The 15,962-nt window shown below is 40.6% G+C and overlaps 2 protein-coding genes across 16 annotated transcripts in view; both read left to right on the forward strand.

Moving 5' to 3' along the window:
• SLC4A7 (solute carrier family 4 member 7) overlaps positions 1–5,996 on the forward strand; it is a 167,386-nt gene extending 161,390 nt beyond the window's left edge. For all 9 annotated transcript variants that reach the window (XM_074984418.1, XM_074984423.1, XM_074984416.1 and 6 more), the window contains one exon: positions 5,165–5,996. In XM_074984418.1, coding sequence (XP_074840519.1) covers positions 5,165–5,246 — 82 coding nt within the window. In that variant the 3' untranslated portion in view covers positions 5,247–5,996. The remainder of the gene's footprint in view (positions 1–5,164) is intronic.
• Positions 5,997–12,359: 6,363 nt separating this feature from the next.
• Positions 12,360–15,962, forward strand: part of NEK10 (NIMA related kinase 10) — a 244,257-nt gene continuing 240,654 nt past the window's right edge. For all 7 annotated transcript variants that reach the window (XM_074984426.1, XM_074984427.1, XM_074984430.1 and 4 more), the window contains exon 1: positions 12,360–12,456. The gene's annotated coding sequence lies outside the window, so the exon portion shown is untranslated. The remainder of the gene's footprint in view (positions 12,457–15,962) is intronic.

The following is a 15,962-nucleotide window of genomic DNA, read 5'->3' on the forward strand; positions in this document are numbered from 1 at the left end:
TTAGCAAGATTATAGTGAAACTAGTATCAGACCTTTGACTGCCATTGACTACATCAACAAACAGGGCACAGCCCAATCTTCTCCCTTCTGTCTGGAAGCCTTTCGATTGTAGAAATTTTGTGTAGTCCCTTGTATTCACCTGGAGGCATATTACTTCCTGGCCTTAAGAACCAGCCAGCGTTTCTTTGCCTACCAGTGGTTGATCTGGCTGGATGTCACCATACTATTTTCCAGAGGTGGGTTTTTTTTTGGGTAGACTTCTTCCATACCTGAGACCATTAGAAGTGCTCCTGCTTCTGCTCCTTCCACAATGTCACTCCAGGGTGCTTAGGGGACACATTCTTAATCCCGTGGCAGACCCAGTCTGCTGTATACATTCCCACCATTGCTGCTAGTCCACAAAGTGCCCATCAAACTGTGCACGGACAAGGTGAACAGAATCTTGGTAGCCCTGGGCTGGGTCCATCAGTACTAGTATCCCATGATGCTGAAGCTATTGCAGCCACCCCTTCCACTACCCCTCCTCCTGGGCCTCCTCATACAGGACCACAATTGGCTCCATCTCCTGGACCTTCATTCCATCCATCCTATGGCATGGAAGCTGCGTGGCTGAACCCTATCGAGCAGATCCAACACATCCTTCTCAGTAACAGAAAGCCCTCCACTAGACTACAAAGCTTAATGGAAGTGGCTTTTGTCTTGGTGCTCTCAATGCAATCTCTCCATCTTCCCAGTCCATCTCTGTCCCCCAGATGTTCAAATCCACTGTGTCTCTTAAGCAACAGGGTGACTTCTTCGCTGAAGGCTCTTATGGAAGCCCTTTTGGCTATCCGTACAGGAGAAGCAGGTTGTTTTTTATCTTCACAAGCACTTCCTTAATGATATGGACAGATGCCACTAACTCGTGTGGCATCCTGTCCCTACAGGGGATCTCAACTTGGTCCTTGCCATGTGTATGGGACCTCCCGTTGAGCCCTTGGCCACACGCTTCCTTCTATCATTCTCGTGGAAAGTGACCTTTATAATAGCCACCACCTCCACTCAGCAGGTGTTGGAATGCTGTGTCCTGATGTGAGAGCCCCTTATACACTGTGTTTCATAAGGGCAATGTTCAGCTTCAGCCTCACCCAGCCTTCTTTCCAAAAGCGATCTCCAGCTTCCATGCCAGCCAGGATACATTTCTACTTGTTTTTACCCCAAGCCTCACAAAAGCTCAATGGAGCAAAAACTGCGCTTCCTTAATGTCAGAAGAGTACTTGCCTTCTACATCAACTGTACTAAACCCTTTCAAAAATCCTCACAGTTGTTTGTGGAAGTGGTGGATCTCATGAAGGGACTGCTGATTATTGTCGCAGCGTATTTCCTCCTGGATTACAGCATACATGCAGATGTACTATGGCTTGTCCAAGGTTCCCTCACTGCTTCTTATGGTGCATTCCATGCAAGTGCAGGACTCCTTGGCTGCTTTCCTGGCTCGTGTACCTCTCCAGGATATCTGCAGAGCTGTGATACAGTCCTCCATGCATACCTTCGTGTCACACTATGGCATTGTGGAACAATCCAAATACAGCATCAGCACCACAGTGCTCAAGTCTTTGGGTCTTTGACTCTGTCCCCTCCTTGGTAAAGCTTTAGGATCACCTAATTTGAATTGATCTGAGCAAGTAGTCAAAAGACCAAAAATGGCTACTCACTTTTTGTAACTATTGTTCTTTGGGTTGTGCTGCTCATATCTACTCCATACCCACCCTCCTTTCTCTCTATTGGAGTAGCTGTGAAGAATAAACTGAGAAGTAGCAAGGTCACATTCAGTGTGTCCCATCAGCACCACTCCAGGGGGCTCCACAGCCAACCTGAAGGGTAGTCAGAAAGTTTTACTGCAGCGGCAGCTATGGGCAGGGTGCACACACACCTGTTTGGAATTGATAGGAGTACCAGATCTTGAAGAATAAGTTGCAAAAGATGAGTAACTTTTTAACATTATTGTCTCAACTAACTTCAAGCCAATTCCTTGATCATGGGCAGGCAGAGAGTTCTCAGAGAACGGATGCTTGAGACCACCCATTATAGCCTCTCTTGTACTGCTTAATAAACAGCTTTAATTTCTTAATGAGTGATTTCTTTCTTTCATCCCTGACCCTTTAGGCAGCTCCCCTTTAAATTAGCTTTTTCTGAGAGTTGGTCTATTCTTTGATTCTCCAAGCTCTTTGATTTCTTTAATACTTATTGTATGAAGTGTCATTGATCTTTTTTTTTAAAATACAGTTTGTTGTAGTTTTTACCTATTGTGAGATAACATGTGATGTCCAGGAACTGGTATGATATGCAAATGGTGTCTCTTAAAGAAGGAAAAGTATTTCCTGTATGACTTGAAAGACCTCATGGGATTGTCACTCAGGCGATTCATTACCATAGAGTTTGCTGTTCTGTTCTTCATGATGGGTTTGTCCTTTGATAGTTATAGTTCCTCATGCATCTCTTGGGATGTCATTACACTTCAAATTACAAAAAAATATTTTTACAGTATGTTACTGCAACATCCTTTTCTTTAGCTTTGGCAAATGTGTTCTTGCCCAGTCTTTCATCCATTCAGAATGCTGCTGCTAAGATCCTTTTTCTTAGCTTATTGCTTTGATCATATCACACTTCTCTCTGGTCCCTCTCTGGATTTTCACACTATCAAATATAGAACAGTGGCACATGCAGTCAACTGTAATTTTTCTTACTGTTACTCAGCTAATGATCAGATAGTCAATGTTACTCTTTGGGAGACATGCATATAAAGTTAGTGCCTGAAGATACTGAATACCCAGGAAATCAAAATCACTAGGTTTTATCATTTAATATCTCGCTTCAGGCAAATGTATGAAGAATTTTGTTAAAAAACCTTTAAAATGTAGAACAAATCAAATATGTAGCTAATATTGAAGACCAATTAGGAGTATCATACATAGCAATAAATTAATCTGATATCAAGCCAAATAAGGAGAGGCTTAAAGGAGATCTAACTAATTAATTAATACTGGAAGAAGAGGCTAACCTAAAATTTAGCAAGTGCAGTAAGGACTTGTGAAGTATTGCATCTATGCACTGTGCTCATACCAAATCTGTTGAGTCCCTTAGTGTAAATGAAGTGTTCCCTTCCACATTGATCTTCGTGCATGCCTAGTGTCCTGATTCAGATGACTGTCAATCATATGTCTCATATTTTTAGTCCAAATATCTCTGCATGAGCCAGTCTGAACCAGCACAATAACAGATGAGCAAAGGTGTTAGATGCCCTGAGAATGCTCTGGCCACGTTCTTGGCCATACAATTGAGAGTACTCGTTGCTAATTTTAGTTTACCGCCCTTGTTCTTTCTTAATCTGAAATGAGCAGTAACTCCCTTGTCCTGCTTTATGTAGATATCTCTAAACACTGTCCCATTCCAACTCTAGTTAAAATATTTCCAAGATGTTCATTCTAATTGCTAAAGATCCCAATATATATAATTAGAATTAGACTGCAATAATATGCAACAGTAATAGCACAGTTCCCTGCTTGGCCTAGGAGGGGGAGGATTTCCTGGGGCAGGGGTCGGGGGAGTGGATGGCAGCACCAGCCACAGAGGAGTGCCTCCCTTCAGCCTCTTTCCCCCCAGCACTCACCATGCAGTGCTACACCACAGCGTCCCAGGACATTGAGCTGCAATTCTTCATGGGCGGCTGGGAGGCCTCCTTAAGTTCCAGTTTCCCTTGCTTGAATGACTCCTCTGAATTGCTTGACATTTGTCAAGTAGTCTGTTGCTTAGTTATGGCCTACCTGAGAAGAGTATTGCTTTGGATATCGGCTAGATCATTGTTCATGGAGTCTTTCATTTGAATAGCAGACCACCTAGGTCAGTAGTGGCCAACCAGTTAGGGACTTAAAGTCATGGATAGAGTGTAAAGAGCCCCATGTTATATATACATTTGATACATTTATCTAGCTATAGCTAGATTTATAATGGCTCAATGCCCTCCGCCACCCCCAGACCCCGGCTCTAACCCAATCCTCCTACAGAACCAGGCACCCCCAGCTCACTGCTATAACCCAATCCCCCACCCATTGCCCAGAGCTAGGTACCCCCAGCTTGCCTGCTTTAACCCAAGTCCACTCTCCTCCCCGAGAGCCAGGCACTCCCAGCCCTCCACTCTAACTCAATCCCTGTCTCCTCCTCCGGAACCAGGTACCCCCACCTCCCTGCTGTAACCGAATGCCCCTCCACTACCCCAGATCCAAGCACTCCCAGCCTCTCCCTCCTGCTCTAATTCACTGCCCTCCCCCAGAACCAGGCACCCCAGTCCCACACTCAAATTCAATGTTGAAGACTCTCACAAAGTGCTGGGATGCTTGCACAGAGCGGCAGATGGCACTCCTGGTGCACTGCTCCAAGCAGGAGAAACAATTTAATTGCTCAAAAACCTCCATGCTGCTCCAGAGCCACGAGTTGGCCACCTGTGATCTAGGTGAACAACTCCTGCTTGATATCTATTGTTAACCCTCTCTTCTCTGGACATTTGCTGAAACCCCAGTCCTTCCAATATGGAGGTTAAAAGGCAAAAGTTGTAGGCACAGTATAGTTTACAAGCAAGACAGTGTTCACAAAACAAAATGGAGTTGCAGATTGGTTAGCGATACATGCAGACATATACTAGTCCATCGCAAAACATCTGTGATGTTAATTGAATTTGTTGGATTTTTCCTCACCCCTCCAACTCTCCCTTCTTCACTTACACATAATTAACAAAACTAAATTTTCCCAAAAATAATTAAATGTTGTTGATTAATATTATTTTTACACCTTGACTGTCATTGCATTTAAGTAGCCAATTATATCATTTTCTGATTGGGCATATCACTTTAGTTCGCAAGAATCTTACATTCCAACCCCCAAAGTAAGAGCAAAATGGCATGTAAGAATTTACATGTAGGTTTGTTTGCTGGTTTCCTTTTTCATACTAGTCCTGTGTATATAAGTTTATTATGTGCGTGCGTGCGTGCGTGTGTGTGTGTGTATATATATGTATATATATATAATATCTCTCAACCTTTCGATGCTTGCTTGCCAAAGTTTGGAAGGATTTGGCCTAATTTTTGTCATTTTGTTAGACACCGTAAACCTTTGTCTTTGTTCTCAACAGCCCTGAAAAACCAGAAAGTGTGAAAATAAGCATGGAAGATTCACCTGTAATGAAGTATGTGGATGCTGAAACCTCATTATAGAATGAAATCTAGGGGAATTGTGTGTGTTTATATATGTATATATCACTGTAGAATATCATACCATTGAATGGTGATTTTCCTGGTTCTTTAAGTATCACATGTTTGACTGCAGTTATTAGCACTGTAGATATAATTGTGTATAATGAAATGTTCATACAAGTAAGATGGGTGGTGATCACTCAGATATTTATTTTATTGGAAATTTTATTTTCTTTTTTAAATAGGAAGATTGAAATGAATGAATATTCTTTTTTGGTAATCAATATGTGCATAAATGTCAAGTCAGCTTTTGCTGAAAATTATTGGTCCACATTACTTGGTATTTTGTAATACCTCTCCAACTTCATGTGCTACAGAATTTTGTTTTCAGTGCAGGCAATTTTACATTTGATATTTTTTCAGGAAAAGCATAGAGTATGGTAGTTTCCATAGAACAAATGTTTATGTGCCATTATTGCATTTTTACTTTACTATGGATTCTATCATTCATATTTTATGGCATTGGCCATTCAGCCCTAAACTGATACATGATGTAGTCCTTAAAATATATTTAATACTGTTCCATAGCCCTTAAAATTTATTCAACTCTTACTATATTAATAGCAATATGGGTCCTCTTTAAATGTGGTTTTAATCTCAAATCAGTATTTGATATTTCTGGAAGCTCAATGTTTAAGCAGTGTAAAATGGCTCTCTAACAGAAATAATTCAGTATGTATTTGGTTTGGTTGATCACTATTTAATAATGCTCATCATTATTATAGTCTTATACTCTTAGATGGTCTCTTCTCCCTGTGCATGCATAACTTCTGTTGACCCTAATGGAAGACCCACGTTCTGAGAGATGAGACTGGAATGTTTCCATCATCTCTTGACCATATCAGAATGTCTTTTGTTTGAATCAGGTTTAATCCTTTTTCTTTTTCTTTTTTTAATTTATAAACTGTTTGACTAAACTCATCAGCAGTTGGTTATAATTCTGAAATAGCTTTATGACCGGTATTTTATGGATTACTGTCTACCTAAGGTTTTGTGTTTTTTACAGTTATGAGACTTGCCATTGTAAAAGGGCATAGTTGGTAACATACTAACCATGATTTTTAAAAAAATGTTTTATTTATTTGAATTGGTATGAATCTCAGTGATGTAAAACAAATTTGAAAAAGTTAATATTTGTATGTTAAAGTAAATGTAATTTATTGTTGCCCTTGGACATTTAGACAATAAGAATTCAGGCGATGTGTCCGAACTTATTGTACTAACATTTCCACAGTGGTAAGTGTGAGCATTTGCATTTGAGGAAATGTTATAATTTTATGTAAAGATCAAAATCTTGCTCACTTTTCTGTTTTCATCATTGATGTTCTTTGCCTTACTCTTGGGAGACGGTGTGTGTGTGTGTGTGTGTTTTATTTTCTCAAGTGATTTATCAAACTTTTGACCTGCTAACAACATTTGCTATGCCCATAATTGTAGTTTTAAGTATGAAATATAAATATTAAAAATAAAGGGCACTATTTCCAAAGGGATTCTGCATTGGCTTAACAACGCAGTGCCTATTGAAGTTAATGAGTGTTTTGCCTTTGATTTTATGGTTAAGCACTCAATAACGTCAAAGGGAGCAAAGTTAAGGCAAAGGTTTTGATAATACCACCCAATATGGACTTGAATGCTGTCCAGCTCTAATTTGGGGACAAGATAATTTTAAAATAAAACTAAAAACAGTAAGTGGATATGGGTGGGAATGTTGCTACAGTTATGACATAAATTACCATCCCCTTTAGTTGTAATCATGATATAGTAAACTGGTGCTGCTAATTTAGTTTGAATTCCAGGCAGGAAATTTCTTTTTGACACAGCGAACAATACAAAGCAGCGTGAGTAACGCTGTGCAAACTTACATCACAGTAATGCCTGAAGTCTGAGCAAAATCAAGTAAGATCTGCACTATCAAAGTGACTAACATTGAGTCAGTTACAGTGTAAGTATTTCTTCATTCATGGGTGTTGACATGGCCTGTTTCTTAGCTTAAATATATACTCCATCAAGGAACATGTTTTTTTCCCCTCTCTAGAATTGTGTCTGTCCCAAATACACTTCACGGAGGCTGTGTCTAGATTGCTGAAAACTGTCAGCAAAAGATATGCAAACTGCACACCATTTCTTGCATATCTCTTGCTGACATCTGTGTTGGAAGAGGCTTTCCTGGCATTTGGCCTATCCATACGGGGACAAATGTAGGGAAAATTCACTCTGCTGAGACACCCCTTCCATAAGGAAGACAGGGATGTTGGCAGAATGCTCCTGATGGAGCATTCTGCGGCTGAGAGACCTCCAGTCTCCAACAGAAGCCTGTAGTTTAGACATAGCCAAAAGAATTAAGTTCGTGTGTGCAAGTCAGCTCCTGGTTGTGAAGTATCTTCTTTTTGATACAGTCAAGGAGAATTAAAAACTCAGCTTTGACAGTGTACATAACATTATCCACAGTGCTTTTTCAAAAATTGTCTGGTCTTCCTCTACTATCTTATTCCTCCACAGCTTCACAAGTTTCCAACAACCCAAACTGACATCCTAGGTTTTGAGATTTTTAACCCTTTAATGTCAGAGTTCAGAGTTCCATGATGTTGAACATTTTGCATCTGGTTTCCATTGCCAAAGGAATAATAGCTTTTGGCTACTTTACAGGAAGTGGGTATTTTTCTATTTAAAGTAAATTTGAAATCCTCTTAGAATCACAGTATTCTTTCGATTCTGATAAATAATGTAAATTAATAGTGCCAGAAATACCATGACTTTCAAAATTGTTTACAGTTTGTTCCAATATTGTTGGTTAATAATGTGGTGTCTCACTTTTTTTTTTAACACTGGACATCAGACTTAGACCTGGTATTATGTGCATAAAAACCCAGTGGTAACTTATGTTTAAGTAATTTGCTGCTTATTATTTACTTTGTATAAATCCTTCCTTTCATTAAGAAAATCATGTATAGTGTTAAAGTAAAATAGCAAAGGACATCGTTTCCTGGGTGTATGTATAAAGGCTCCCTTAAAACAGGGGTAAATGAGCAGTGATAATTACTGTGCACTGATTTACCTTGGGGTAAAACTTTAAAATTAAGCCTCCTCCTCCCTTCCTTTCTAACAGTAGAATAAAATAGAGAGCCTTGCACTTTTTGGATGCCTTGTTTGCCAGGGAGGGAATTTAATGCTACTGTTTATCTGGCTGCAGAGCCACCTCAGGAAATCCCTCTTTTGATCCTTTTTAATTTATTTATAAAGATGTATGTTTACATAAAGGATAGGTCTTACTTTTGACCATGCATTTCAAATATCTCCTACAACATCTAATTTACAGAGCAGTCATTTTTAAACATTAACTTTACAAAAATTGATTTACTGGTTTTTCTTCTGCATTACAAGAAACACATTTTATTTTGGTTTTATGTGTCCAAGTTAATTATACTTTTCTCTTCATTTTAATGTCATTTTTAAAAGTACAAGATGTTCCAGGTTGCCAAGTTTATCCCAAAATTTGTAGGACAGAATTCAGAGCATTAGTGTTTTTTCCAACCAAACACGTTATTTCTCTTATGTTTAACAAGACTTCTCCCAGTATCCTTTGTTTCAAATGCATTTATCTGTGTATAGAGGTTTTCTAACATTTGCACTTTGCAAAGTTAGTTTCAAAGTGCTATAAAATATAACTGTAATAAATAGTTGTAATGTAACAGAGCCTCTAGTGTTATAAAGGATTATATATTATACATAATTTCTGTAAATGCATAACATAATTGGTTCATATTGTTTTAAATTCACAAATATAGAATTTCTAGGCCACTAGCACCATATGTTGATTTTAATTTTCTTTTGTTTCATATGATTAGTAATTTAATATTTTAAAATTACTTGTCTCAGTCACATCCATTATTTAACTTAGTGCTAGTGTGTGAGGGTGGCTTGTTTATATCAACAGTAATTTATTGTATAGAAAATAAACTTAAGACTACAGGCACACAGGTTTGAGTCTCTGAAAATGTAGTGTTCTAAATGCAAAAGAAACTTGCCTAGTAATTTTAATTAAAAGTGAATTTTATTTTGTAACTTTTTTTAGTAAAATTGTCAATTTATAGGCAAAACTTTTAGTTTGAATTTACATGATCCTAACTACTTTTTCATGTTGAATCGAGTATATATTAACACTTATTCGGAGTTTTTAGAGTAATATGAGTAATGTATCAAGCATTCAGAGTTTTTCTAAATAATAACTTTAGTAAGACACGACATGGCATTTATAAGTATATTTTCCCTTCTGTTGTTGATACATGATTGACATTGTTTTTGTCTTCCAAGGTTCAGCACATTTAACTGAACAAAATTTTTAATTTTAGTATTTATATTTGGTCACTTGAGATATAGTTACATACAGGTCCAGCTTTTTATGACTGCTTTTCTAAATAAAACAGTGATGCTTTTACTTTTATAATAAAACCCAAAGCCAGTTAACATAATTCCAAAAGTAGAAACAATGTTTTAAGTTTATATGAAGTACATACAATTCTCTGTTGCTAATGTAAAATATCGAGCCTTTGTAATTTGTTTGTGATTAGAAGAAAGTTATTTTTTGTAATGTTTCAAAAAGTTGGCAGAAGCAATAAAAATCTACTGAACTGAATTAAATGGTTTGGTTTCTACTTCCGTGCTAATATGTAAATGTCAAGTAGAGGAATAATGGCACTGGTATAAAGCTATTCTGCTTTCTTCCTCTGTCTGGCAAGGGAAAGACAACCTTAAAATTATGTGTAGGTATCAACTGACTTTTCTGATTGATGAAGTCTACTCGATTTGCCTACATATAAAAGTTATTCTAGATTAATTCCATCTGCATACACATTTTGGAATACCTGTTCTAGAATAGGTAATTCAGAGTAGACTATACAGCAGCGTTATTTCAGAATAAGCTATTCCGGAAGAGATTTTTCCAGAAGAGCTTATTTCGAAATAGCACATCTACACGCAAAATGTGTATCGAAATAGCATCCACACACAATAGAGCCCATTTTGAAATAGCCGCTATTTCCTGTACAGTAATCCCTTGAAATGCGCAATTTCAAGTTGTGCTTAACTTGCATTAACAGGAGTTAAGCACAACTCAAAATCCTGTTCACCCCAGCTCAACCCCCCAGACCACATGGCCCCAGTTCAACCCCCCCACCTACCTGTGGCTCTGGTTCCACTCCCCCACCGGCCCCCGTTCTACCCTGAGCCATACGTGGCTCCAGATCACGCCCCCCGCCTCGCGTGGCTCCCGCTTGTGCCCCATGCAACCCCGGTTCACACACACATACCCCCTGTGGGGCTCTGGCTCAACCCCCCACCAAAAGGCCAGGCAGCCCCGGCTCACCACCCTCCTGTTGCCTTGCAGCCCTAACTCACCATGGGCTTAACCCCTCTGGCCCCTCCTGTGGCCCCAACCCACGGCGAAGCTTAATTCTCCCCAACCCCATGACTTAACTCTCAGAAGGAGCTCTAGATGCTCCTGCTACTTCCCCAGCTGCAGAAGGTGCTTTCTGCTGGGGGCGGGGGGTAGGTGCCACCAGACTTGTGTGAAATTTGAGTTATGCAAGGGTGTGTAGGAACACAACCCTCACATAACTTGAGGGACTACGGTATGTACACCCCCAATTCGAAATACCTATTTCAGAGTAGGCACTGTTCCTCTTAAATGAGGTTTACAGAATTTGAAATAAACTGTCTGCTATTTCAAAATTATTTCAAAACAGCAGTTTTGGTCTGTAGACAAACCAGTAAAAGGTAGACAGGTACTGTTATCTGAGCAGATGATCTGCGTATGTTGTGCTGTAAATTTGCCAGAAGTTGTCTGTATTTTGTGATATTTTGAGAGAATGATTCTATAAGTATTAAATGTTTGACTTTCTAACCAGATTTAGAAATTGCCCAAATCACGAACAGTCATTCAGAACTGGGTTAGGTGTGTTAAAAAGGAAAGAATAAATACTTCCAGCCAAATAACCAAAAAACTGCAGCTTTGGGGAAAGGAACTTTTTTTCTGATTTCTTGTGTACAGTAAATTTTAATAAAATTATTAAATGCACACCACCTTCCACTATAAAGACTTATGTTACTTTTAGCATCTTTATAAATGGGAAAACTGGTGTAGATTAAAACCTAGGTAGATGCTTAATGGAAATAACATTTCTGCCAAGTTTAGGGGGGGTGTGTGTGGTTTTTTTTTGTTTTGTTTTGTTTTGTTTTTTAATTTAAAAAACAAACCTTTTTGTGCTTGAATTGCAGACCCTGGCTGCAGCCATAATTTCATTTCCTGATTCTTTAAGACAGTGGTATTGCAGGGGAAGGTCCGTGGAAAAACAACATACACTTATTTCCCATGATCATTTTTATTGAAATAAATTGCAACCTTACACTACCTTATTTTCAAATTAAGCATCCAATACTGTTAATTGCTGTCTGATAATCTATGCTGTGGTCTCCTTTGTCATTTAATGAAGTTTGCATAGCGGCTAGAATTGGCTTTGGGGGTCTGTGAACAGTTTTGGTGGTGCGGGGTAATTGGGGGCCCGTCCTAGTGAAACGGTTGGGCAACCACCGCGTTAACGTTTAATAACGGCTGGAGCTGGCCCTGCGGGAAGTGTACAGACGCTAACGCCTGGCGGACAGAGACTGGCGGTATTCAAAGGCAATGCGCCGCAGGGAGACGGATGTAAGAGGTGTTCAGAGAGGGCCGCTGTGCCGCGGTCGGGAGCTCCCAGCACCGCTCGCTGCCCACCCACCTGCTGCCCCAGAGCGGGGCGGACCCTCCTGAGCTCCGAACTCCCTGGCAGAGCCGCTACCCTACACCCCCTCGGGCCGGGCACGCCTCGCTCCCACTGGGCGCCCTTAGCCACCCCTCCCCAACCCCGGAGTGTTACTGTGACCCTGGCAACGGCGACGGCGTTTAGCCGTCTCTATGGTGACCGACACCTCGTAACACGAAGGCGAATGATTGGGCGGAGGGGCTCGGCCGCTCCGAAGAAGGAGTGATCTGATTGGCTGCAAGGCTGTCAGTTGATCAAAAACAAACGCCGGGGTTGCGACCGGAGGAGCGAGGTCGGGGGTCGCTGAACACGAGCAAGCCGGGGGAGGGATTCCCCGAGACCTGGCCCTCACCACCTGCCAACGCCAAAGCCGCGCAGTGAGTAGGAGGGAGTCCGCTGGAGGGCGGAGGCCAGGGCGCCGAGGCCTGGCTACAGGCGCGCAGAGGGACCCCCGCTCCCAACGGGAACCTCAGTGGGGCGGGCGCCTCTCCCCAGGGACATAAGTCCTGGGCGGTACGTAGCGGCCGCCGCCAGCGGGGCTACTGGGGGTCGGTGTGTCGGGGTCCCAGGGAAGCCGGCAGCTCGCGCCCCCCTCTCCCTGCTATTTGTGCTATTTGTGAGCCTTGAGCGGGGTCGGGGGAAGCGCCGCTGGGCCCCAGCCCCCGACTGAGCACCGGGGACGGCTAATGAGACAACCGGGAGCGCAGTGAGGTCCAGGTTACAAAAAAGGGATGCGGAGGGGAGCTCCCGCAGCCAGCCCCGACTGCAGCAGCTTCTCCTCTCTGGGCGGTTCCCAGAGAGCTCTGCTCAGAGGTCTGATTGGGTAAGGGGTGACCCTCCCCCCTGCCTCTATGGCGCGGTGGCACTTGAGAGGGTTTTCTTCAGGTCTGACCCCCACCTCACCAGAGATGTGTTAACACATCGGCGGGAATGAGAGACACCTGGAGAATTTGATTAAACACACCCTCTTCTGCGCAGCCTTTCACGCTGGGGTTGAAAAAGCAGTGGGAAAAAAACAGTGAATCTGATAACTTTTTGCAGGTAACCCCTTGAGACCATGTAAAAACTTAGTACCGACAGTCTAGAAATGCTGAGTCAGATCCAGATAGTGATGAATAGTATCAGAAAACTCAAGGGACAATTTCTCAAAGGGGAGTCAGACCAGTTAATAGCAGGTAACACTAGCAACCACTCACCACACCACAGAAATACTAATTCTGGAACTTTTCCTTGCAACAAACCCCATTGACAGCTCTATCCGCATATCTATGCTGGAGACACCATCACTGGACCTAATCACATCAGTTCACAATCAGGGGTTCATATTCCTGCACTTCCACTAATGTGATAAATGCCATGTGCCAGCAATGCCCCTCTGCTGTGTATATTGGACAAACTGGACAATCACTTGGCCAAAGAGTAAATGAACACAAATCAGACATTAGGAATCTGAATACACATAAACCTGTAAGTGAGCATTTCAGTCTATCACGTCATAGTATCTAAAACTTAATGGTGTGCATTCTGAAACAAAGAGACTTTAACACCAGATTACAAAGGGAGACATCTGACCAGGAATTTATTCTCAAGTTTGATACTTATCACCTTGGATTCAACAAAGGTATCAATTACCTTATGCACTACAAGGACAATTTCCCTGCCTTTGATATTCACAGTGACCTCAGGCAGCCCACTTTACGGTCACTTGCAGTAACTTTCTTTCTTTTCCTTTCTGCCGCCCCTTCCTTCTGTCCTTTTTAGTTGATCATCAGTTTTTATTTCTTTTTTTTTCCCTGTATTTCTTTTAAATTGTCTTCATCTCAGTTATCAGGATTCTCTGGTTCTGAAGAAATGGGTTTATTCCATGAAAGCTCATCACCTAACAAATTATATTGCTCATCTTTGAGGTGCTACAGAGCTGCATTTTTGTTTTGTGAAGATACGGACTGACATGGCTACCTCTCTGAGACTGCTGAAATACGGATTCCATAATCCTTTAACCTCCTAAACAGTCTAATTACATAGTTTTGCTCCAATCTTCCCCCAAGTCCCAGATATAGAAATTGAAAAAGGACAAAATCATTGATGTGTTAATCTAGCATCACTGTTTCCAAAACCTCCCAGTCAGTCACGAGCAGCAGTCCCACATAGCTGTCTAATGGTTAAAGCACAGAAAATGGGTTTAGAAGAGTTTGTTATGCCTGCTTTGTCACAGACTTGCTGTATAACTCTCTGCTTATCCTATTTGTATCTATCGGCACACCTGTAAACAGTGGTTTACCAAGATGTATTCAGGGAGGATTTGGGTCTTGAGCTGGGTAAGTGTGCATATGAACCCACAGTGCTCAGATTTAATTATTTATATGGGAGGAGGACACTGTCAGAGAATGTTGGATTCCATGATGGGAACTGGGAGATTGCTTTGGAAAGGCAGAGTACTAGTAGTGCCATGAGCATATTTCAAATGGAAAATCATTAAGCCTTTGCTGGTGATATTTCCATATCTCACAGAAATGCTGAGAGACTTCAGCAATGTTTGTAAATCACTTTGGAGTCTTCTAACCAAAAAAGTACAATGCATGTATGTGTGTTACTAGAAGGTTTGCTCTAATACATAATATCAGAGCTCCTCTGAATAAATGATTAATCTGAATTAAATATTCATAAAATTATACCTGCAGATCTGTAAAAATCCTTGACATAGATAGATGTGACGTTCTCTAGACTGATAGTTTGCAGAAATCATTAAAATAGATGAATTGCTGTTTAAGAATTCCTGTATGGATGCATGAGGTGGAGTCTTTTGATACATGTTGTCCACAACTGCCCCCAGTTTAATTTTTTTCCTTTGGGTATTATAGAAGAAGTGCCTCAAACCACTATTCAGTGAGCTTAGAGCACAGAAGTACCTTTTATACTTCTCATGTCAGGTTTCATCCTTTTTTTAGCCTTTGGACATTATATTTGTATATAGGTAGCCTGTCACTTTTAAAAAAGTGTATTGATTGCTAAACATTTAAAATACCAGCCTTACCACTACTTTGTCTTTTTGTATGCATTTAATAACTTTGAATTAGTTAAGGTTCTTTTGTTTACTAGCTTGTCATTGCCATAATTAATATAGTCATAGCTCTTTGATGCCTAGCCATGGTGCATGTCATCTGCTAATATAAAAGGAAAATATGTACATGTGTCAGGTTGACAAGGAAGAAAAATAAATCCTTTTGTGATTAATATTTGCTATAGGAGGTGGCAGAAAAAAAATCTGTTCTGTATACTTTGAGGTAGTGACTTTCTGACAGGCAGCCATGATCACAAAAGAAAAAGAAAGGCAATACAATAGCAAAGGCAAATAAATGAGCTACTCTCAGGACTTTCTCAAATCATCTTTCAATTCTCTTCTCTTCAAATTTCTACTCCTTCCTGTTTTTGGACCCAATCATATTAAGTACCAGTAAGTTCCTGAGATATACATGTGACCCTCATCTGCTAGGATTGTGCCTGAACATATATTGCGAGAGTTCATATCTCTGAACTGGACATAAAGCTGGGCTTCTATTCAGAGCAGAATTGGGTATTCCTTTAATGACCTCTACCTTTCTTATAGTCTCTGACTTTGTAACAGTTAAAAGGATGCTCTCAACTTAAAATTTATTTATTGCAATTACATATTTCTATACATATGTTACTAAAAACATCTTGGATTCTTTTTCCAGAATTGTCCGTGTGTATCTTGATTCCTAAGTGGTGCCTGTCCTGTGCATGAAAGTTCAAAATCATCTAGCTATCAGCATTTATTTAGTCTTCATGCACATCCTCTCTCAAAGATGAGTGCATGATTAAGTGCATTACTAGATTGGGATCCAAAGCAGCCAGTATCTTG

Source organism: Carettochelys insculpta, chromosome 2, assembly GCF_033958435.1.
Source record: "Carettochelys insculpta isolate YL-2023 chromosome 2, ASM3395843v1, whole genome shotgun sequence".
Classification (NCBI taxonomy): Eukaryota; Metazoa; Chordata; order Testudines; family Carettochelyidae; genus Carettochelys; species Carettochelys insculpta.